This window comes from Nestor notabilis, unplaced genomic scaffold (genome assembly GCF_000696875.1).
Source record: "Nestor notabilis isolate BGI_N333 unplaced genomic scaffold, ASM69687v1 scaffold6105, whole genome shotgun sequence".
NCBI classification, from domain to species: Eukaryota; Metazoa; Chordata; class Aves; order Psittaciformes; family Psittacidae; genus Nestor; species Nestor notabilis.
Genome location: NW_009930533.1, coordinates 83,439 through 108,221, shown reverse-complemented (window position 1 = coordinate 108,221; position 24,783 = coordinate 83,439). Strand labels below are relative to the sequence as shown.

The 24,783-nt window shown below is 36.1% G+C and overlaps 1 protein-coding gene across 1 annotated transcript in view; it reads left to right on the top strand.

Moving 5' to 3' along the window:
* Positions 1-2,111: 2,111 nt before the first annotated feature.
* LOC104406458 (rab proteins geranylgeranyltransferase component A 2-like) overlaps positions 2,112-24,783 on the top strand; it is a gene marked incomplete at its 5' end in the record, with an annotated part of 54,755 nt that continues 32,083 nt past the window's right edge. Inside the window, 7 exons of the mRNA XM_010015428.1 lie at positions 2,112-2,178; positions 9,523-9,595; positions 10,792-10,916; positions 15,172-15,538; positions 17,301-17,417; positions 18,068-18,188; positions 20,648-20,873. Of these exons, the coding sequence (XP_010013730.1) occupies positions 2,112-2,178; positions 9,523-9,595; positions 10,792-10,916; positions 15,172-15,538; positions 17,301-17,417; positions 18,068-18,188; positions 20,648-20,873 (1,096 nt within the window). The remainder of the gene's footprint in view (positions 2,179-9,522; positions 9,596-10,791; positions 10,917-15,171; positions 15,539-17,300; positions 17,418-18,067; positions 18,189-20,647; positions 20,874-24,783) is intronic.

Sequence of the window (24,783 nt, the reverse complement as noted above, 5' to 3'; positions counted from 1 at the left end):
TCTTCTGTTTTATCGATTTGGAAAGGGATTTTCTGTTTTAAATCCGTTAAAATAGGAAGCATTTAACCCGGAAAATCTGTAGGGAAGTTGTAGCTATTTTCCTGGAAATTTTGTCATGCATGTGTTAAATCTCCTTCCTTCTATTGATACAAACATTTGTACTTTTGGACTGTCAACACCACCATGAAACTGGTCTGCTGAAACCTGCCCATCTATCTCATGTGGGAGGAGGTCAGGAATGGCTGAAGATGAGGATAGAGAAGTGGAAACTCTTAATTTTGGTCATTGTGTCTTGCCTTTGCTGGCTTAAAGAGATCATGAAGCTATGGTCTTGCATATCAAAACCCAGCTGGGTGTTTTCTAGACTGCATTTGAGGTTCTAGAATTAATGAAGATCAGCTCAACCATTTAAAATTATTTTTCCCAATCTTTCCGAGTGTTAAATTGTACTCAGTATCTCCTGAAAGGCGAACAGCTTCTTGAGGTAACTGAAAATTGGTACCTTACAAGGAGTAAATGATTGTCCCGTAACCTTTAATGTACTGCATTATGTGTTTTAAGTGAATCATCAGATGGCAACATGCTGACAATTCATTTGTTTGTCAAGGCAGTATTCTTTCTGAAGAAACAGACAACTGCAGGCCTGAAACTTTCATGCAGATGATGTCTGGCTCAAAGCTAGCCAGAGAAGTTTGTGCCCTACCACGCCTGCTTTTTCTGTGCTCAGTTCTACTTCTCTTCAGTTGTACTAGCTGCTTCTGGTGCTGCACTGTAAATCAGATCAGTGGAACACTCCTTTCACTTTGTTTAATCTCATGCCTTAATTGAATATGCAGCCTAAGTGTCTGCTAATACCTAGCCCCTTAGAATTTTAATCGCTTTTACTGGTTTACCTGCTTAAACAGCCAGTAGATAATTTAAAAAGAGATTTCAGCAAAGCTAGTGCTGTACAGCTTTTTAGAGAGCAAGTTATACTGCTTTTCTGAATCTAGTCAGAAATCCAAGTCATCTAACTGCATGTAAAAATCTGGTGAGTGGGAGTAGAAGTTAGAGAACAGCCTCATTTATTTAATGAACTTCCAATTGTGATCATGTGCCATTCCAAGTGGGTATTGCTGGTAGAGAAATATCATTGGCCTTTTGGGTTTTGGTTGGTTGGTTGGTTGGGGTTTTTGTGTGGTTGGGGTTTTCGTTTGTTTTTGTTGGTACTACTGATCTTCTGAATGTAGTGAAAACATACTGATTTGACAGAGTGTAATTGTATGATGTGGGAGACATTGATAGGGATACTGTGTTAAGGACAGCCAGCTCGCATGAGTTCTGTCCCCAACACTACCCTTGAATGTGAAGTGAAGGTACGCCTGCACTGTCAGTTTAGTTTTAATGTTTACGCTCAGGTCTTGGTCTGCATACAGTATTGAGTGTGCTCCTGGGCACTTGTTTGGAGCAAAGCAATTAGTTTACTTGGAAGCCAGGTCCCAATACAGTTCTGACGTCTGTTCACACTAGAGATGCTTGCCAACAGATGATACGGAGGAGACGGCGCTGTGCAGGACTCTGCTGTTTGCAATTGTTTAATGCCACCCTAACGGGTTGGTACCTTCATGCTCTCTGATGCATCCTTGGACAATATACCAGGGTTTGCAGCATTTTACCATAAATTTCTTTATTTTAAAACACAGTTTTAATGGATTGTTGCTCAATCTTCACATTATGTCAGGCACTTTGAAGGGACCAAAAATAAAACAAAAATGCCCTCAGATAATGCCTGTCTGTATCAGGAGGGATACAGTTACAGAGCACCCCATTACAATTTGGGTATCATTGTGCTGGCAAGTGCTTAATCTGTTTATGATAACAAGGTGTCCAGAGAAGATCCTGGTGACAAGCTTTAACTCGGAGCTAGTCATATTTTCAAGTGAGATGCGCCATACAACTATTTAACATGAAAGAGTTTTCATTATTTTTATAGCATGAGAGCATTAAAAATTTCAGTGGCTTGTATTGTAAACTTTGTTTTATTTAAATTGCTTTTTTCTGACCAAGTTCTAACTTTATTTTTTAATATATCCTAGCATACTGAGTTCTAAAAATTGCATGTGTCCTTTCAGGTTTGCCTGAATCTATTATTGCAGCGGCATGTGCCAGAAGTGGCCAGAGAGTTCTTCATGTTGATTCGTAAGTTACTCCAACAGTTTTCCTTTTTAGGAATTAAACTGTCTAGAAGTCTATCTGTGTCTATGTCAGCGTGCCCTTTGGGAGCTGTGTTTTGTGTTCATCTGGCATCAAGTAATCTTAGCTTCTGTCTCTTACTTTGTTTTTGGGATGTTACTGCCATCAGTAGAACAGGCAATTTTTGCATGCTAGCCCAGTAATTTGGAACATAAATTATGTGGTCAGGGATGCTGTTGATGGCTCCTTCTTCCGTTCAGACAGGAACAGTTACAGGTTTTAGTGTCCTTTGTTACCTTTCCTGATAGTAATTATCCCATTCTGTTTTTGTCAGACTTGTTACCAGAACCATTATCATTTCATGACAAAATGTTTTATTAGTATCTCATTTGTATTAGATTGCTAACCAAAATATTAAACCCCTTATTTTGAAATAAACAGATATAGAACGAATAAAATAGTCATGTTTGAATTTGAGGCTTGATGTGTGTATTACCAGTAGACTACTTAGATTTTTTTTAATGGAACACTTCTCTTTCAATTTTTCATATTCATTGCATATCAGTCTGTAATAATAATTAGTCACTGGAACTTTGTTTTGTTTTGGCTTGGATAGAGTTAATTTCCTTCATAGTAGCTGGTATAGGGCTGTGTTTTGGATCTGTGTTGGAAACTGTTGATCATAGAGGGATGTTTTAGTTACTGCTGAGCAGCACTTAGACAGAGTCAAGGCCATTTCTGCTCCTCACGCCCCACCAGTGAGGAGACTGGAGGTGCACAAGGAGTTGGGAGGGGATACAGTGCGACAGCTGACCCCGACTGACCCCAGGGATATCCCACATCACAGGATGTCATGCTCAGCATGTAAAGCTGTGGGAGAAGGAGGAAGGGGGGGATATTTGGAGTGATGGCGTTTGTCTTCCCGAGTAACTGTAACATACAATGGAGCCTTGCTGTCCTGGGGGTGACAACAGTGCCCACGATGAGAAGTGGTGAATTATTTCCTTGTTTGGCTTTGCGTGGCTTTTGCTTTACCTATTAATGTATCTTTATCTCAACCTACACAGGGTAGTAAGTGGCTCTCTGGTACTTAGTTGTTGGCTGAGGGTTAAACCACAACACTTTCATCCATGCGTGTTTTTAGCTACAATGAAGAGCCTTTCAGAAAACTCACAGGAACAGGCAATTAGAACTGTGGAATACAGATTTTGTTTATTACTGTTTTCACTTAAATATGCTCATTTACATTCACACATGCTTTTGTTTTTATGATGAAAATGAAGGCTTCTGCTTTAGATTCCTTTCTCCTGTGGAGTTATTTTCCAACTCTAGCGCAGGCTAAGGTCAGGGGAAGGTGTTTTTAACCAAGGTGTTCTTCACTCATATTAATAATTGCTGTTTTAATTGGTGTATGTGCTCACTGAATCATGGTCTAGAATCCTTATCTTGGCAAAAAAAAAGAAAAAAAGAAATGTTTATACTGCACAGCCCCTTCCCTATAAATAGGGAAATTAAGGCATTTAAGCCATCTGCCTTTCATGTTTAAGTTAGTATTCTTGCAAAAAAGCCTACCACAACCATCAGAAAACCCCCACCCTGATGCCATTTGAATTTTAAGTGAAAAGTTAAGTCTTAGAAAGCTTGCCAGAGATTCATCTCAATTTAAGCATTTTAATTTTATCTACTATATTTCTAGATTAATTTACTAATTTCTAGATGAATTTTCAAGTTTCCTTTTACTGAGGTAGCAGTATAATTGAAAATTCATCAACATGTATTCAGAATATCACTTTTTAACATATGTTTTTTTTCCTTCTTGAAGGATCACGAGCTTAAGCTTTTTTCAGAGTATGAGAAAATAAGATCTGGGGTTACAGAAATACTTGTTTGTATTAGGTGTGCTACTTCGATTAATCTTTTGTTCTCTACAGAGGTCTGAGTTAAGTTAGGCACACAATGTAGAAAAAGTATATGGATAAAGTCTTTGTTTATGGTTTGCTTGTACTTGTTACCTTGTGTGCATCATTTTATTACTTTTAATCTCCAGCCATGTTTGCATTTATCATAATATACTGCATAGGTGATTATGGAAGATAGTTTTGAAGTGGCTTATTATAAAATACTAAGTTCTAAGTTTGATTTATAAACACTGTCCGAGCATCGCCATCAGCAGTGGCTAATCTTATTCAAAATAGTCACTTCACTGCAGTGTTGCCATAAATTCCTGTAAACTGATTTTAAACTAAAGTTAGCTTCTGCCAAATAGTAATTGAAGGAGCTCTATTTCTCTGTGCCAGCTATCTGTCTCAATAAACGTAAAATCTGTGGTTCTTTTCAGAGAGCTACATTTACTGTAGATATTAATGAGCTGTTGACATGTGAAATTTCAAGGATATTTTTTAAGTGATTTAGAAAAGTAATTTGCAATTTAAAAATGTGGAGATTGGCACTTAGGGTAAACTTGAAGCTGCTGAAGAAAGGTAGATCAAGACTGAAAGCTGATTACTTGAAGTGAGTATGCTTCCCATTCCAATTGTTCTTACGCATAGGACTTCCTTCTGATGGCTTGCTATGTTTTCTCCTTCTGGTCCTTTGCTTATTTGCCTCTTACAATTACATGTCTGTATAGTTATGTACTAGTTTGGTTACTGAGGATAGGGCAGTTGGAGGTGAGGTATGTTTAGCTACATTTTGCTTTTCAGCATCTGGTAGAGTTTGTAGACTATAGTTTTACTGTTTACATCCTTCTTCATTGACTTAATTAGCTTTCAGTGTAAAGTTTAATTCAAAGGCAAAGGAGTGTCAAGATGCAGGATTTTAACTCCTCTTCTGTGCCCAGTTTGCTCTGCCTACTTCTAATGTCTTGCTTTTTGACACTGGTTGCCTTTCTTAATTTTTGACCTTACTTTGCCTGTAGAGTACTTCAATGTTCCTTGTGTCTGCAATTCTGTTTTATCTAAGCATCCAGAAGCATGATGGGCACCCTCCTTGTACCTTCCCCCTCCAAGGTACCTGCTTTTGTAGTTTCTACTTCTTGCTAGACAATCTCTCACTTGCATCAGAACTTGTAAAATACGTAATACAACCTGTGTCTTCATGCAGCCTTCATTTTAATCTTTAACTTCTGTAAAGTGAGGTAGCTGTGGAAGTACAGCAACCAGAGAGCAAAAAGGTTGCTTCTCAAAGCAGGTCAATTTCTTGCCAGATAAATAAAGGAATTCTTTAACTTTCAGTAAGGAAACCTAGGCAAAAAATCTTAATTCTGGTGTCTTTTGACCTTTTTTGAGAAGAGTTGGTTTTATTTCTATTTTGGTTTAGGATATGTTCTCATAGCAAAGGTGTTAGAGAGTAGAACGTGGTCTCAACCAGTCCATGTTAATTTACTTTGGTCACATTCGTATCCCAGGATATAATGTAACATGAGTGACTGCCACTATCACCCTTATATTGAGCTGAAGGATCTCAAGAGCTGTTTGGGTTAAACCCTTCCTCTTGGAATGCAGGGAAGCACAGTCCACTCCTCATGCTCCTGAACACAATTACAGTGCCAGAATGGGAATTTTTAATGCATTTGACTGTGTACTTAATAGGTAGCACATGAAACTAGGGGTTTGAAGCATAAGTCATTTTGTGTTCAGATCCTTAAAATCGATGTGGCAGTAACTTCCTGTGCAAAAGACAGCTACTCTGATGCTTTGAGACTTCTTTCTGAAAGATCAAATGCAGGACAGACACATACAGGCAGCTCGTGGGAGCAATCGTGAGGCATCAGCAGCTTTTCTTCAGACATCACCAGCTTTGACTGCTACACCGTGGCTGTTACGACATGGCACCAAGAAGGGCAATCTTAACAGGCACAGGCTATGAAACCCTTTTTCTGTTCTTACTTACATTTTACTTGTGTATCTCATGCTTTCTAAAGTACTTAATTTCTTAAATTGCAATCTATCTTCCGAAGAACATGTTAGATATTCCCTTGGTTTGGATTCCAAGAATAATAATCAATTGGAAACAATTTGCAATTTCATTGTTCTGGACTGAGATTTGCTAATTCTTTCAAGGTATTTGAAGAAAAATCACAAACTTAACGTAGGGTAAGAGAGAACTCAGCTGAGGTAAAACCATATTTAGCTACATCTCCAAAACTTTGCAAAAATTACTTTAACAGTTCTACTGCTTTGAACTACAGAGTCGAGATTTGGAAAATGTGAAGTAAAAGCAGCAGTATTTTAATTAATGTGAAAATCCGGGTGATACAGGAGAATTTTTGAGCAAATATAATCTAGGAAATAATGTATGAGAGAAAAAAAGAACATCAGTGCTCTAACTTGGTAGAAAAATTAATTTCTACCTTTGCTGTTACACCTTCAAAATGTTTCATGTCTTTACTTAGTATAATTGAATTATAACCTTAAAAAAGGAAGAGAATATCCATCTTTGTAGTTTGCTAATATAATAAGAGAGGAGCTTAGCCCTTGAAATTTTGGGGACAATATTTTAGCTTTAATTAGGCTTTGATCTTGACCATTACATTGAGGAATTCCTTGGTTCATCTTCAGGGCAATTACAATCAAAATATTTGGTTACAAAGGGCACCTAATTGTAAAATCATTAGTCAGCCTTTTTCAGAATTCCTCTTCAAGATATTTACTAAAAAACCTTGCTCGTTATGTCAGTAATTGGATCTGGTCTACCTTCCTTCTGCAGTGTTTTCAGATGAGAAAATTAAGCAATCCTTGATTCATCATGTAATGCAGGGTAAACTAATTAAAATTCCAGGGGGAAAAAAATCTGGAATTTCATGCTTCAAGAGAAAATTAATATTTGAGGTGGTATAGCATAGCTTGGGAAAGGTGCTCAGACGCCAGAGGAGGGGAAGGACAGCTGTGATTCATTTTCCATTTGAGAAAGGCCATGCTGTCTTCTCAAAATGGATTGAGCTTCAGAGCAGCGCTTTGTTGAAAAGATTGATTCGCATCAACGGTGGTTAAAAAGAAAAGCAGTTTCAAAGGAAAATCCACCTGATGAACAGAGGAATGTTTACATCAGATGTGTCTGACAGCTCACGAATCAACTTTTGTAATTTTCTGATCATGACATTCGTTTCTCTTACCAAAAGTTTTCATTTTAAATACTCTAAATATGCATGAATTTATACTGGTATAGATTCAAGAAACGCAGTCCTAATTTTAGGCAGGTGTTTTCTGCAATTTCTGTGATCAATGGCCTTGCTTGCTCTGACAGCCAGATTGTATTCCATATTCAAGGAAACTTGCAACTAAAGCAGCAGATTCCCTTAAAAATAAATCTTCATGCTTGTGTTTTTTGGAAATCCCAGAAGTGGCAGATAATATATGGATGTTGAACTTTCTAGTCAGTCATATCTTAAGCAGCAGCAGAAATTAGCCTGCATCATTGACAGCTAAAACATAACTGGAGATTATCATGCAACTATCAGTGTTTTACAGATTGAAATTTGACAATCAGTCATTGAATATATTTAATCCTCATTGCTTTATATTCTGTGTGATACCAAAAAGCAGTTCTTATAAAGCCTCACCCATGTCATTCATATAGTGAGGTAAGTATGAACTCTAAAGATGGAGTTTCTGGTTGGTAATGGATCTGCAGATGGAGCTTAGAGTGACCAAGTTGCAGGGCAGACTGAGCATTCTCATGAAGTATAGAACCACTCCTTCCAGTTGGTGGCCTTAAACACCTGGTTCTGTTGTAGAAGCTGCCCTTATTAAGCAAAGGCTGGATTTTGTTGTCTTTGCAGTTGTCCTATTTATGTTCTTCACTATTGCCTTGCAGTAGCTGAAAGACTTTTTGAGGTCAGTTTCTAGTCAGGAGTGATTAGGCATTGTTTAGCAGACATCTGTCCTTCATATGCTAAGTAAGCAACATGGCATGGAGCATCACCCTCTGGTTTTGCAAAGGGGCTGACACTCTTGATGAAGTCTTTGTCAGTGCAGATAACCCTTGTCAAAACCATCCCATGTTAAACAGTAGAATCTAACCTGAATTTAATTTTTCACTGTTATCACACTTACCCCTACAGTTTAAAAGTGGAGGAGGTTATGATAAGATTTTAAGTTATTTGATTTAACAGTCTCTGCATTAACCTGTAAAATGCAAAACCCATTTTCCTCCCTAAATGTTGGAGGGTTTGGGTTTTTTCAGTGTATGCAATAACATTAGATATCCATCCAGGAGAGTATTTCTGCTATCTTTCACACATCTGAAGTGCCAACATCCAGTGCCAGAAAATAGGGTTAAATCCTCAGGTGATTTTTTATTTTGTGAGAACTGGTGATTTTTTAGACGTGTAATTGCTCTATTATTTTTCCTATCAGAGTTGTTTAGTATTTAAGATGTGGTGTGCATGATGAAAGAAACTAAACCAACTGATGTTGAGAGAAATATGGATAGAAAATTTTTATGAAGGGAGAACAGTCTTTCTTTGATTAACAGAAGAACAATTAATTTTCTGTGATTTAAAAGAAGGAAACTAATATTTTTCAAGCAATAAGGTGGTAAATATGAACTGGGAAATACTAGGGGAGGTATGATCATTTTGTACAAATCAGTTGCTTTGGCTCCACCTACAGTATATGCAGTTCAGTAAGAATTTTGCCAGAGCGTTGTAACAGTCTGTAATAAGCATAATCTGTTCTGTAAGCAATAGATAAATAATAGAGTGAACTTTCCTCTGACATAATGGCTGAGAGATGTGGTTTCTACTGTCTGGACCCAATTTCAGTTCACTTAACCCTCGTCTGCATATCGCCCTCATGAAGCACTGGTAGTTCAGAAGTGGCATGTAATGTAATTACGTTAACTTCTACATCGGCTTCAGTCAGAAGCAGCATAGCTGTGCTCATGTGACAAACCTGTGAGGTCCTGCCAGAACCTGATGCCAAAAACCTGAAGTGGGTTTTCTGAGAACTCACTTGAAACTGGCAGACTTGTTGGCTTGGCTCTGCACTAAGTAAAGGTATCTATAGTGATGTACATATTTGAGTTAGAGGTGTAGAGTCAGTTTTGGCCAAGAAGCAGTATCTGTATTTTCCTTTTACTTATTGCATCCCCTGTGCTTTTTTAGTATTATTAATTTTACCCTCAAAATACTTCGATTTTAGACTGTAGTCTCTTTGGTCAGAGATGCATACAAATGAGTGAAAATGGAAGTTTTTAATCTCCTTGAGGATTGTGAAATATTCTACCAATTTTTATATTCTGTGTCTGTAACATCTGTCATGGAAAACATTTTGAACATCTCAAACTTGGTTGTTTTATCTGTCCATCAAGCCTCACTGTTGATTTGTTGTTTTGTTGGTTTTTTTACAGGAGAAATTACTATGGTGGAAACTGGGCCAGCTTTAGTTTTTCAGGATTATTGTCCTGGGTCAAAGAAAACCAGGTAAAAAAATTCCCAAATGACTTCTTTTGACATTCCTTAAGGTTTAAGTTTGCTTGTGTAATTTATTACAAGACAAATTACCACAGTGCTTTTTCTCTTTAGTAATTTGACAGATCAAAGAGGTTTCTAGTTTCTAACTTTACTAGTTAAGACTTAACCACCTGGCCTGGCATTCTAGGACTCTTGATATGCCTGATTTATTAATCTTTACTATCTGAAGCCGAACAGTCTAGTGTTCAGTCATACTTTTTAGGTACTTGAATTTATGTAGAACCAGCTACACTATTGTTTTGATTCCTTTCCCAGCACCTTGTTGTCTTTTTGTGTTTGATTATTTTCCAATCTGATATTTCAGTCCCTTTAATCTGTCTTCTGTGCTTTCAGCTGATTCTTCTTAACTGGGAGAAGGGTAGTTACTGGATCCTTCCATTGAAATGTCCTGTAACCAGGACAAAAAGATGAATGTTGGTAGTGTATTTTTCAATGACCAAAGTTTATCTAATTTATGATGGTCCACTAGAAATCTTCTGAAGAGGGTATTTATTTAGGAGATTGAGCACTTGGACTATATTAGCAAATGGATGTTCATATTATTTGCTGAAGTGATATGAGCCTGTTGGTCCATAGAAGATGGAACTTCTTCAGTTCAGTCTCATGCCTATTTATTACATAGTGCTGCTACCTTCTGGCATAATCAGTGGAGTTGCTCAATGTCAGAACTTAATATTCTCAGGGTTCTGCTACATGGTGTAGAGGTTCCTGTGTGGGCAGATTAATATAATACCCAAATCACTGTATTTTCTCATGTGGTCTCCATTCAAAGAGTTCTGTCACAAAGTTTGGAACTAACCTTGCTATGGCAAAACTTTTTTTTAGTAGATTATATTCAAAATTACATTCAACTGTACTGAAACTTGTATTTTGTTTAGCACTACACTCTCAGATTACTAAAACTAGCAATGTACAAATGTTGGCATGCTATGATAAAGTAACCAGCTCTGTTAGAACTCAAAAATGTGAATGGAAAAAATATTAAGACAGCTAAGATGATTTATATATTTTTTATATATATGTACACACACACACCATTTTTTATATATATATAAAATGGTACAAATTATTTGGACTACAGAGATATATATTTCAAGAGCAGCTGGTACAGTACAAATGGTAATTTTCTAATTGTTCTTTGTAAGCAAAAGACTGATATCAGTGATGAATGTGAAGACTGGAGAAAACTGATCCTTGAGAATGAAGAAGTTATTTCTTTGAGCAAGAAGGATAAAACTATTCAACATGTAGAAGATTTTTGTTTTGGCGAGTAAGTATAAATGCAGAAATACACAAATAATTTTATATGCCTAGAGCTAATAACTATATTGTACTTCTGGCTTCAAGCATTTCACCACACTACCTTATTACGTGTTGTCTCAGAAAGTAACCATGACCTCTAAAACGTTCCTCATGTCCTTGTGCTTTTGTTGAATCACTTCACTGAACCTGACTGATCCATCTCTAAATAACCTTGTCCGGATGCGGTGTAACCTGTTGGCCAACTTTGTGAGCTGGTGATTTACTTCTGAGCAGAAAACAAAAGTGTTGTGTTTGTAGGTATTATTAGCAGAAGGTTGTTAATTTCTCCATTCTTAATTTGGCTTAAAGACTCTTGTTCTCATAGTAAAAAATAAAACGTAAGTACATGTAGAATAAACTAAGTACACATAAACAGGAACACAAACTGTAGTACTGTAACTGTGGAATACTTAATTCTGCTAAAATGATAGAGTAATATTTGCTCTCTTCTATTTCTTATATTTAGTGGATTTACTTTACTTATTAAGCAGTGCTTACCCATGATGCTGGAGGACGAATTGCATGGTCAAAGGCTCCTGGTAATGTAATAATAGCCTTTTAGGGCTGTCACCTTCCTTCTTTTTTGAAGTAAGGTAACTCAGCTCTTACTTTACATACAACATGCAAAAAATACCTGCTTAGTTTGAAATACACAGTTCTGTGATTAATTGTTGCATAAGCACGTGAAGAGTAGTTTACCATCTTAGGACTGATACATGGTAAATATCTTTCCATTAGGTATTTGTAGAGGTGTGTCTGCATTAGCAGAAGTTAAGAATACAAATTTCATTTTTTGTTTGGATTTTTAAATAGAAGTATGTTACTTTGGGTTTTGTTTTTATATATATATATGCCATGCAGAAGGTAAGCTTTTCACAATGTCATATTAAAAATCAAAGAACACCTAAAAATAACCTTGTGAAGCTGTAATGCTGAATAGTGCACAAGCATAGTAATGAGGAATGGTAATTGTATGGGCCTCAATTGAAAATGGAACTCTGTGTATCATTTTTATCTTTTGGATATTGCACTGAACTGAACACTGCTCTGAATTCCTGAAAGGTTCTTTGGGATAGTTATTTAAGTTGAATCCCTTAGATAAATGAAACGTTGACAGATATTCATATGGAAACATGTATTTCTTTCTGTAAGCATCATAGGTAGGGGAAAAAAAAAAGTGGTGTGAATTATAATAATACAATCTGAAGGTCACAGACTTGGAATATTCCAAAGTTCACAGTAATGGCTGCTTCATTGTATTGGAGATAAAATGTTATGGTTATTTTAAAGCAGTATCACTTGAATGTTGTACTTGTAATCCTGTTGCCATAATAAATATTGTTCAGAACTAGTATTAAATCAGATTAAATGTTTCATAGTCTCTTAACTTTGCATATGATTTTCCTAAGAAGATGTGATACTGACTAATGGCTGGCTCAGAGAGTCCCCTAGCACTAAGATTTCACACTTTGTAGAAGCGAGCATTTATAATTGAGTCAGGACAAAATAGAAGACTCTACTTTTAAGCATTTAACTTAGCCTGGTGGTATGATGCTGTCTCTCTTGATTATTTAAAAAAAACCCATACAAACACAAAACCCGTAAGGAAGAATGTTAATATTAATAAATTCAGCAAAGAAAAAGTTTTCCAAAATAACTTAAAACTTTCTGCGAGAGTCAATTATTGTGGTTCTGACAATTTACACGTTCTGGCTAGATTCTGTTGGTTTTGCTTAACTTTTATAACTCCTATGAAGTAACCATTAAACATTTATTTTGAAAGAATAAACAGCTGGGTAGCAGTATAATATACACAGTGCAAATCTGAAATGAATGGCCTTAGAACAAAGTGCATCCATCAAAGGAAAAGAATACTGTGTCTACAACAAGCTGTATTGAAAAAAGGCAAATGGCTGAAAAATAAATAGTGAACACCTGTGCTGAATAAATTAACCAGCTGGTTGGCAATTTTTCATTTGACCTATCTGAAGGGGTTGCTGTTACAAGGCATTAATAAGACACATTCATTTTAAGATATTCCTTTGTTAGTACCATTAATTGATGAATGGTGGAAGATAATATTCTAAATTTACACAACAATTTGTCTGCAGATGTATTATTTTTTTTGGAGATAGGAGACGAATTGTCTGTACAGAAGTTCAATTTGAGTCATTTTTATAGACAGTTCTTACATTATTCAGGGATATTTTTTCCTATAGGAAGAATGTCACAAATTTGGATTATATACAGTTTTTGGCTTTCATTATAAAAATGTGTAGAGGTGCAAATCATGCAGATTTACGTATTCATTAGCGGGAATTGAATAGAAATTGAAAATATGTAAATATAGCATTTCTGTTACACTGCTTTTCAGAATGGTAGAGGAAAAAATAAAGTGTGTTGTGAACCCACATTTTATTTTGATTTAAAAAGTAATAATTAAATATGTTTAAACTGAGATTGAACTGTACATTGAGCTTGGGAGAAGAGAGAAAGAATTTGCCTCTGACTTTTTGTGTTGTATAAAGCTTTAGGATGGGTTAAATGAAAGCTTCATTCTTAGTTATGGCATTCGTGGCAACAGCTTTTGTAGTTTTCACAAACACCATGTTCCAAATTCCAAAAAAAACCCCCTCAAAATCCAGAAAGAACTCCAAAATGTAATTGAATTTCATTTGTGTTTTTAGTAGAGATTACTTTTTTAAAAAGTGTTCGAGAAAGTGCTTATCTTTTGTTGATATTTTATAGTTACTTAATGCTTGCAATATGAAGCTGAAAGATGTAATTAATGTAGAGAAACAGACTTCTTTCATTAGTGCTTCCCCTATAGCAGTTCCTGTATTTCCCAGGGCGATGTTTAAGCCATTCATGAATAAGTGCTTCCTGGTGGCTGTGCACAAATCCAAACTCTTACTTTCATGAGCCCATGTGAGCTCCATGAGCTCATAAGTGAGGAGCAACTTTGAAATGATAGAGGGTTTTTTCCCCTCTTTTACCAGAGCTCCTGCTTCCACCTTTAAGGCTACAGATGTGGGGGAATGTTTTTATATGTATACAGAATAATTCTTTGCTCTTCAGTGAATTTTAACCATCCAGGTAGTTACTGAAATTTTATACTGTTCGTTTGCAGGTCACCTTTAAAATCATAGTTCATTAGTTTTCAGCTAAGATTAAATTGTTTATTCAGTGCATTAATGGCTTGTGGTATAAAGATAAAAAGATAGAGGGAAATTATTGCTGAACTCGTTTCACTTACAATGACACCGATTTGATTCATCTCAGCTGGTAGTATAAACTAAAATTCCACGTTCAAAAGTACTAGTTTCTAGGTAGATGTCACTGAAGTTCAAGATAAAGAGTAGATGAGATTACAATTGGAGGTCTGCTTTGTAAGAGGAATTTTAAAGAATTATGTTGTGAAAAGGCAATGGACTATGCAGAGTAAATGTTGTGTGGTAATGTTCCTCCTTTTGACTGGCTGCCTTCATCTGCCACACACAAATTTGTAACACTTGCAGAAGAATAACATATAAATAAAAATGAGTTTCCTCATTGCTACATGAAGAAACTTTATTCTGTATGGCTGTTATGTGAACAACTAATTAGAATGCGAGGGCAGAGACGAAAAGTAATCTGAAAGTTTTAGTTGAACTTAGGTCAAAATTGCCTGCTGCTTTTATGGACTTGCAATGGTAATAGATGCAAAGTAGTCCCAGTCGTATAAAGCACTTCTGTTTTCTTCAGTGAGTTTGGTTTTAAAATGTTTGAGCTTACTGACTTTAATGCATTTACGCATTTCAATTTCAAAGGGTTTTTTTTAATCCATTGGAAAAAACTAATCAAATTGCTTTACTGTTTCTTTTTTAAAATATTATATTTCTTTTGTTTATGTAGCTGTGTTATGTATTGTGTTTCACCATGAGCGTTTTGATTTTAAGCTCATTCCGTCTTTTGAGTCCATGTAAAATAAGAACCCCAATTGTTTTTCTGGGTTTTTTTTCTCAGCAAAATACTCCTCTTGAATTGCAGCTTTGCAGTCCAAGAATCAGTATTCTTTAGTGGGTGGTACATGTGATTAGGCCAGGATAAAGAAGTTCTAATAATTTCATAGTAATGCTTGAGGTTTCCATTCTGGCACTGACTCAAAACTTTAAACAAGTTTTTAAGACTCTTTGAAAGACTTTTTCTTTCCCCTGCCTTCTTCCCCCTATGTTTTTAATCAGTCAGGATTCGGCTGAGAATGTGGAAGAAGCTGGTGCATTGCCGAAGCTGCCTGCCTTTGGAGCCTCTGATGCTGACGGGGTTGCTCAGGAATCGGAAAAGGAGTGCACACCAATGGAGAACACCTTACCAGAGGTGGAGAGCCAGGAACCAGAAAAGGCAACAGGCACAGAGCCAACAAGCACAGTGGAAAGGAATGATCCAGAAATAACCTCTGAGAATGAAAGTTCTCATAGTATGCCTTTCAGCGAGTCCACTCCCGAAACTGGATCTGCACCCTCAGAAAGTTCCGCCCAAGGACCAAAGAAAATCACGTATGCCCAAATTGTTAGAGAAGGCAGAAGGTTTAATATTGATTTAGTTTCCAAGGTAGGAATTGTATGATGCTTTTCAAATAAATACAGCTTAAAAGGCTGGAATTTAAAAAGAAATTAATATTAGGAGAGCTCACACCAGTACCCTTGCGGTAAAAATGACACTCTTGAGAAGCAAGCAAGAATTAGTACCTTTAAAATAAACATGAGCTATTTCACATGTGCTCTTAATGTTTGCTTATAACCAGAGACCATAAAACATAGCTAAGAAATACATCCATAAAAGTAAATATCCTGAAAGTTAGCACTTAAGTAATACCCACAAAATTGCTCTTTTTAAACGGTACAGTTTAAAAACTTATTTTTAAACAAAGAAAATCTATCTTCTTGTAGATCTTTGATGTTTTTCAAATGAAAAATAATTTTCCTATTGAGAGCTTCCTAGCTTTTAGATTTAAGTTTTATTGGGGAAAAAAAATAATTAGAGTTAATCCCTGACATACAAGCTGGCTAAAATTAGTTATTATGTTGAATTCCTACTAGTTGCGTTTTACTTAGAGGAAGAACTATTAGTCTGACATAGCTATCATAGTGTTTAAACTTTAAAATCTGCCTTTTATACACTTCACAGTAAATGGATATGGCCCTGGAAATTCAAGTTAAATGGAAATTTTTCTTAATTTCTGTGCTTTAAACCATGTGTGTGCTCTGCAGTACAGGGAAGGGGTTTCAGAGCAGAATTGCTTAATTTTTCATATTCTGCCTGGAAAAATTTTTCAGACCTTGAGAAACTGGAAGAAAACCTTCCTTCAATAATTCATTAAATTCTTTGTGGAGACACTACAAAATGCATTATTTCAAGTTTTGGCTCTGTGTTCCAAATACCTCTTTCATGCATGATTGGAATGACATCATAAAAAAAAATACTCAGTGTATAATGGTTAAGCAGATAATACTGTTTTGTATCCTTTTCATACTTTTTCTGCACCACTGAGTTTCATTGCAATGAATTCCAGAAATCATATCTGAAGAGTAGTCTCCAGAGCAAGACTAGTAGTCTGCATTGCTGTCTCTCCGGTGCTGCGACACAGACTTTCTTGTGTCCATTTAGTGTTCCAGTAAACCTCTATCTTGAAGACTTCTGTGTGGTCATGCAGATTCCACTACTCAAGGCCAAAAGCCTTGGAGCATTTTTGAACTAATCTCCAATGCTTTTCAGTTCAGACATATGTTGTCATTTAATAGTTACATTTATGCCCCTTCAGTATTTTATAATAGATTTGTAGTGTCTAGGAAGAGTAAAGGTAGACAGATGATAAATTAATATAGCAGAATATGACTAAGTCTTGACTGAGGGGTTAAGGAATTTACATTTAGAAAATGTGACATTATTTCAGGTAATTTAAGAAACAACTAATGATGATTTACACAGACAGTGTCACCTTATTGGGAAATGAAGGTTGTAAATTCCAGTGTTCAAGGATATGTAGTGTATGATACAAAGAAATTATTCCAGATGGCAATGCAAAAAATTGTCTCAAGTTGTGACTCCCAGACTAATAGAACTAAAAGCAGTAGGCTGACACCTTCTCCCTTTCTCTCCTGTGGACTGCTTTGTCTCCTCCATTTCTGTGGTTCCTTCAGTTCATTTAATATTATGTTACACATATTACATTTTGACACTCTCTTACTCAGATTTAACTTTACTACATGTACTTGAAATACTTACAGAAAGCACCTTACAAGTGAATGCTGGTGGTATCACTGTTCTTTTGGTGTATGCACTTTCTCACTGCTTTTTTTTCATCCCTGTGCAGTTGCTGTACTCCCGAGGTCTGTTAATTGACCTCCTGATCAAGTCGAATGTTAGCAGATACGCAGAGTTTAAAAATGCAACACGAATTCTTGCCTTTCGAGAAGGAAAAGTAGAACAGGTATCATAAAGCAACACGTTGCATGTGTTTAATCTTGTCTTTTTAAAGTCAAGAGATCAGTTTCTTGAGAGTTTTGTAACCATAATCTAGTACATTTCCTTAAGATTCTGATTTTCATTTAACTTCTGGAATGAAAAGGTGTTTGTATGTGTTTATAGTATTTTTTTACATAGCTAAAAAAAGAACGTGCAGTCCAGTAAATTAGTGACATAAATCTTTACATCATGTCAAACATTAATACTGTGATTGACTTGGCAGTTAATTCTTAAAGATTCGCAGGTTTTAGGTTTTAACATTTGTAGCATAGAGTTGATTTTTTTTCTCTGGTACTTAGAAGTCATTGGTCTGATAATGGCAACAAGGGATCTTGGCACAGTTAGTTAATAGAAACTCTATTGATTAACCTCTGCAGTCAGAAATGCAAATGAAATTGAAGCAAAATAAAAAGGGCAAGAGGCTGAAACTATTTTTTAAAATTTTGATTGTGGAAAATTGGTAACTTTTATGATAATAGAAAATAATGGAAAGAAATATGTTAGAAAATAGCTGTAACAGAAATATTCATTAAGTAGTCAGACTATAGTATTGCTTGATGCTTTTCACATCCAGAGTATGCTAAGTACCTGAAATTATTAAAAACTCTTTTCCAGGTACCTTGTTCTAGAGCAGATGTCTTCAACAGCAGACAGCTCACTATGGTGGAAAAGAGAATGCTAATGAAATTTCTGACATTTTGTTTGGACTATGAACAACACCCTGAAGAATACCAAGGTGGTGTTTCATTGAACAGTATACACTCTCTCCTTATGAGTTCATTCAGTTATGCACAATTTCAATAGCTCTCCTGTGTTTTCACGCAATTTATTTTTATGGATTCATTTTTAAAGTATGCTTTGGCCTTTTCATGACCTTTTCACTGCAATGTTAAATTCTTCTACTTAAGCATTTCTCTTCTACTTCCTGCGTTGTTTATTATTTACATTTGTCTTTAACAGTGAAATTATAAATTACAGCAATGTTGCAAAATGTTTTTGTCATTTTTAGGTGTTTTCTCCCACATCACAGTGATTTTTTTAAGATGGTGTTATGTAGCTGAGTTTTCTGTTGTGGGTTTTTGGGGGGGAAGCAATGTGTAAATCATGGTATGTTGTCACAAAATCAGAAATTGAGAAAATGGATTTTTCAACTTTGAAGGTAAATGTAGTTTAATGCCTTTTAGTTGTAGAGGACAAGTTCAAAGTGTCTTTATCAACTGTTGGCTCATTTAGATGAGAAAAAATCTGAATATATTTGAGCTATAATGTGCGAAGAATAATGAGCATCAGGTCAAAGAGGAAAATTGGCTAACAGAAGGAAGGTGCTTTGGGTTTATGTACCTCAGGCTACAAAGAATGAAGTGATGTTCTCAGTTCTTGACCAAAAGTAAACTAAGGCAAAATAATAAAAGAAAAATCTGTCAAAAAGAAATAATGAGGAAAGAGGAATAGTTAAACTATTGACATAAGTTTCAGACTGAAGCATATCGGTGCTTTTGTAGCTTGACAGTAGCTCAGCTAGGCAGTATTTTTGAAAGAATCTAGTATTAAAAAGACACAGTTGTTAAGATACTGGTTTGATTACTTGAACACGACCCTTAGATTAGGTACAAACATTAGAGAAAATTATTTTAAACATATGCAAGAGAGAATTGGTCAATATAGAGAATGATCTGCTAAGATTAGGCAAACAAGAGTGTGTGATAAACTCGAGAAAATCATGAAGGGGGAAAAGCTCATTAGACTGAAGTGGTTTATAGATTACAGGTAATATCAGATTTGCTGCTGCTGGAAGAAATGGAGGTGCTCAGGGTGAGAATATAGGTGGTATTTAGAAAATTTATTAAGTAAAGAAAGGAGGCGCCACATCAATTTTAAATGAATCCATTGATTCATGTACCGAAATGACATTACATTTATTTTACTTCCAGAGGCAGTTAAACAGATTTTGGTCCTACATTTTGAAATAGCCTGAGAGGTAATTGGGAGTATTTTGAGTCAGACTACTCAAATGTAAAGACTTCTGAAATTTCAAATTGCTCTTGGCGAGATCATTACATTCGTGGGAAGGCAGACTTTTAATAGGGAGAGTTCAGGAGAGTGAAGAATTTTTTTAAAGCTTTTTTCTGTAAAATTTGGAGTTATGTAAGAAGTCTGAAGTGAGGAAAAACTTGGGAGTTTTTTTTTAGAATGATAGAACAAAAACCTCTCATTTTGTGACTTGCTGCATGGCTGCAGAAAGGGTAATAAGATACATTTGTAATAAAACAGTGGTTGAATCTTAAACAAATATATAGCTAATGATAGTAGTCTCACCATTGATGGAAGTGTTACCTGTCACTTTATGCATGAGTGAAATTAGCTTATGAGCAGATTTCTGAGTAGTGTGCAAGTATGCTGTTTCTTGAATGCAGTCTTTTCCCAGGAGGAGAGGAGACAATTTAGTTATTAACATAATGAGTTTTTTTTCAGACATGTATCAGTGACGTGCAATACTTGCATTAAGCATCCCCTGAAAGACTTGTGTTTCTTGGAATTTCAAAATGTGTCAGCAACAGTATTAATTTTAAGGGGGATAGGCTTCCTTATCCCTGTTGTCTTTGTGTCTCATCCACACTTGCTTGTTGCAAGTCATCGATTTGAAATAAATACTGTGCCTTCTCATCTTTGGATTAAGACACTGTGTGAATGGCTTCTCTGCACATACACAAGCACTCTAACCGTATCAGGATGGATTCAGCCATACTGTTCTTGAATGGGTGCCATTCAGGTTGAATATTCTGGGTAATTTACAGGACGGAGCATCCCAAGGCACTTGAATGGATTTTCATCTGCAGTTGCTCGCTTTTCTTACACAGTTTAGAAGGGGGGTTAGGTGAAGTCTAACGTAATGAATGGATGAAGCCATATCTAGAGGTTGCTTTCTAGACTGTTGGACACCTGTACAGTGGGTTTGCATTGGTTTGAAATATTTTAATGGAATGATATTTCTGTCTTCTGAGAAAAGTCACTTTCTGGGAGTAGATGTTTTTAACTTCTGTTGACTTGGATTATCCATTTTCAGCAAGATGTTTGTTGAAAAACTCATTTGCTTTTGTTTATCTGTATACAAATGTACTTGTTTAAGTTGAAGCATATGAGAAAAAAAAACAAATGTCATACTGTAGTCTTTACCTAAATTTACTCTTCCCTCAGACTATGAGAACAGCACATTTGCTCAGTTCCTGAGAACACAGAAGTTAACACCCAGCTTGCAGCACTTCATTCTTCACTCGATTGCAATGGTTTCAGAGACTGATAGCAGCACTCTTGAAGGTCTTCAGGCAACAAAAAAGTTTCTTCAGTGCCTTGGCCGCTATGGCAATACACCATTTTTGTTTCCACTGTATGGTCAAGGAGAGATCCCACAGTGCTTCTGTAGGTAAGCTTCACCTTTCTAATAAGTATCTTCCAGAAATGAAATCCTGATGCTAATAGATATCATTCAATAGGAATCATCCTGTTAACAATTTCATGTTAGTTTTATTTGCTTTACATTTTCATTGGATGTAAAATTTCCCCCTCCAAAAAAAAGGAAAATTTAAAAAATAAGTTGGAAATAATGTTACTTTAACATTTTGAAACTCTTTACTTGCGTAAGATACATTACCTCTAAACTCCTAGTGAGGCATAATTTGTTGGTTTGGGTTTTTTTAACACCTTTTGCACTTAAAAGTATTGGCTTTATATTGTGGTGGACTTGGCAACGCTGGGTTAACGGTTGGGCTTGATCTTAGAGGTCATTTCCAGCCTAAAAAATTCTACTGTTCTGTGGTTGTATTCCAAATGTAACTTCTCATTGCTGGCTGTTGTGGTAGCTGCCTATGGTAAGAAGTACTAGGAAATGAGGAAGACATAATTTAACTCATGTAGCTATCCCTTTTTAAAACTGACGGAGGAGACTTGGTGCCATGTTTGTCCCAAAGGATGGCTGTACATTTTGGTAGGCAGAGAAAATTCATGGCTTAGTCTTCCTGAAGTTACAGGAGGATATGTGTTTTCAGTTTGTGTTACTAATCAATGCTGAGAGTGCGTCTGTCTTTTTAATAATGAACTGGATTTTTCACAAAGAAGCAAAATCAGGCCATGTGTGCAGTTTATTATTAAATAAAGTTATGTAATCTTTTCACCTTTGTTATGTCACGGACTTGTACAAACAGGGCAACTGATGTGAAATCATATCGTTATCCTCTTGGCATCATTTTGTAGACCACAAGCTCCCACCTATGACTTGAACAGCAGAAGATATCATGAAGCCCTGTTACACTGAACCATATACAAACTACAGTTTTACACTCCAACATCTTAAGCAGCAGCCATATGTTCTCTACTACTTCAGCCCTACAAAGTAATTAAACCAAAAATCCTCTATTGACTCCAGGATAAACATCCACTTCAACCCTTTTACTTGAACTGTGGGCAATGATAATGTAGTCTTTAGTGTGATTCCTGAGGTATGCTAGGGACTGGAGTTCTAGCAGAGGAGTTGTTGACGGATACTTTTGGGGACCATTAAGGATACATGTGCAGAGGGTGGGCGGTTTTAATTTTCAGTTGTTTCCAACAGTTCAACTGGTTTTTAAAAGGCTGAGGGGTTTTTTAATCTTTTCTTTTGCTGGCAAGCAGCCTTTCCATCTGCTCTATGTAGGTTTTTAATGTAGTAACCTGGAGGTCTGAAATAAACATTAGCTCTATTTAAAAGAAGCAGTATTGCATGGTGAGGCCACTTTGTTGTCTGAGTGATGTATTTGTATATCATTTGTTTAAATAACAGTGCCAAATCTTACCTGCTATGTTCTTTGTTGGTGAACAAGTTCTGCTTTTTACATCTGTCCTACTATTCAGATATTCTGGTTTACAGCATGCTGTTGGATGTTATCTTCCTGACTTATCTGCATGATAGATTATGGTTTTCTTCTCTGTAACAGTACTTAAATTACTGTTAGAACAGTGGCCTCAGCAGCTTGAGCCTATTTGTCAGTATATAGGATGGATACAATTATATACTGATAGAAACATTCGGGAATAATTGTCAGAGTTCATGGAAGGTATCTGCAGAGTGGCTGGTTGGCACCAGCAGCCAGCTGTGTTGCGCAAGGTCTTATTTGGCCTTAGCAACAAATAAAGGCCACATGGAATCATCCTATATGATGTAGATTATCTAATGCTTTGATTTGATCACTAGACAGTGAGGTATTGTTCTGTGCTGCACTGACTAGAAATGCTGCTTGGTAACATCTTTTGTCGGTAGCCTTTCATCTCTACCTTAAACTCTGTTTGTATGGAGATTTTAAAAAATGCAAAACCTATGTAACTAGGTGCTCAGACAGAAAATTTATAGACAGTATTTGTTTTAGGTAAGTACTCTGGACATAGTCATGCAATAGAATTTGTGTTTGTAGATTTTTATGATGTCTTTCTGTCTCCAAAAGTCTTCATGTGGGACCAGATATCTGTACATGACAAACAGATTAATAAATCAAAATACTGTCAGAGCCACAAGTTTCACAGTTAAACCTCTTTGACATAAATATCTGGGGGAAAAAAGTAAATTTAATAGTTAAAATAAAAAATAGAATTTTTTTAGTTACATTTTTTGCACTGTAGGTTCTTAATATAATTTTTCTTGCATTCTTGCAAGCCTTTTGGCTATATTTTAATAGCCAGCATGTGCAGTTTTCTGATCTGTAGCAGCAATGTATTTCAAGTTGGCAGTGGTGGTGTCCAGAAGTCTTGTAAATATTCTCATCAGAAAATCGTTCTGGCAGTGTTCAGGGCCAGGTTGGACAGAGCTTTGGGCAACATTGTCTAGTGTGGGGCATCCCTGCCCACGGCAGAGGGTTGGAACTGGATGATGTTAAGGTCCTTTCCAACCCAAACCATTCTGTGATTCCATGATCACAGAAATTCTTCAGGTGGCCTGAACTTTCTATTTATGTCCACTGATTGCTGCATTTCAGGGGTTTAGGTTTTTTTTTGCTAAATTGTAAGTCTTATAATAAGAACTGTATTTTAATAGTTGAAGCAAATTACTCTGTAAAGCCAAGAGGTAATTATACTTTTAAATGGTTTGTATTAAAAACATTTGAGTACAAAATAAAGTCTAAATGTCTTTGGGTTTAAGTGAACAATTCAGGAGGCAATCACAATTTTTTTTGAGATTAATCACAGTTTTTGTATGTGGTCTGCCTTGGCTATTCTGTCTCGCTAAAACTGAGCCGTATCCGAACAGATATTCAGATGTTCAGACTGTATAGTAAAGTGGTAATGCCAAAACCTATACATCATACCCTACAGTTTTTATCGCCAGGTTATCAGAGTAAGGTGTCACCTGTTCTGTGATTTCTAACCACCGTTCTATATTCTGTTTTAATGTAAACCTCTTAAGCGTTTCTTGCAGCCAGTTACACTGTGTGTTCTCATCAAGGCTACTGTTATAAATGGCATACATGCATATTTATGTGAATGAGTCAAAGACATTTGTAAGTCACATCCTTGCATTCTAAATGAATTCTGCATAAGCAGTACAACGTTTTATAACTACTGACGACACTTGAGTGAGTAAAAGCTGTGTTAGTTCTTTATTGGTTTAAACAGGTATGGTTTAGGAGAGAAAATTAAACTTTTATATCACTGTAATGTACCTCCCAATATGCCGAGGTACAGATGTGAGATTTCTGTCTCCATAAATTGGGTTCGTGGTACAAGGAAGGTCATTGGAAGCCTCACACTATTCCGAGCTGACAAGCAGCAAAACTTTACTGGCTTGTATAACAGCTTCTTTTGGTTCAAACTTCTTGGAATGAACCTGTTACGTCTCTTCCTGTCTAATGAAGTAGCAGGAGTATGCAGTAGTAATAGCTCATTCTTGAGGAAAATCAAAGCAAGGCTTTACATTTGGTATGGTAAACACAAGACACCCAAACATCAGTATGTAAAACATCCAGGGAAATCAGTGTATGTTTTGCACTCTGCCCTTAACATGTTTGTTGCAGATGTGTAATACAGCTTTCATTTTCTTGAAAAAATGTCACTAAATTAAAACTACAGTTGAGCATCATTGAAAAATGTGAGGTCACAGTGATACAACATTTACAATATTTAGTGTGATTTTGATGTGTTTTTCTGGTTTTAGAAAACAGTAGGGAATATCCCAAATTTTTTTTTTTGTGTAGGAGTTTAATGTTGAAACTGACAGCTTCCGAATTTTCCCTCTTACGTAACCTGAGTCTCCTTTCTTCTGATTGTTCAGGTGCAAAAGCTTTTTGATTTTTTTAATGCTTTTGGGGAGT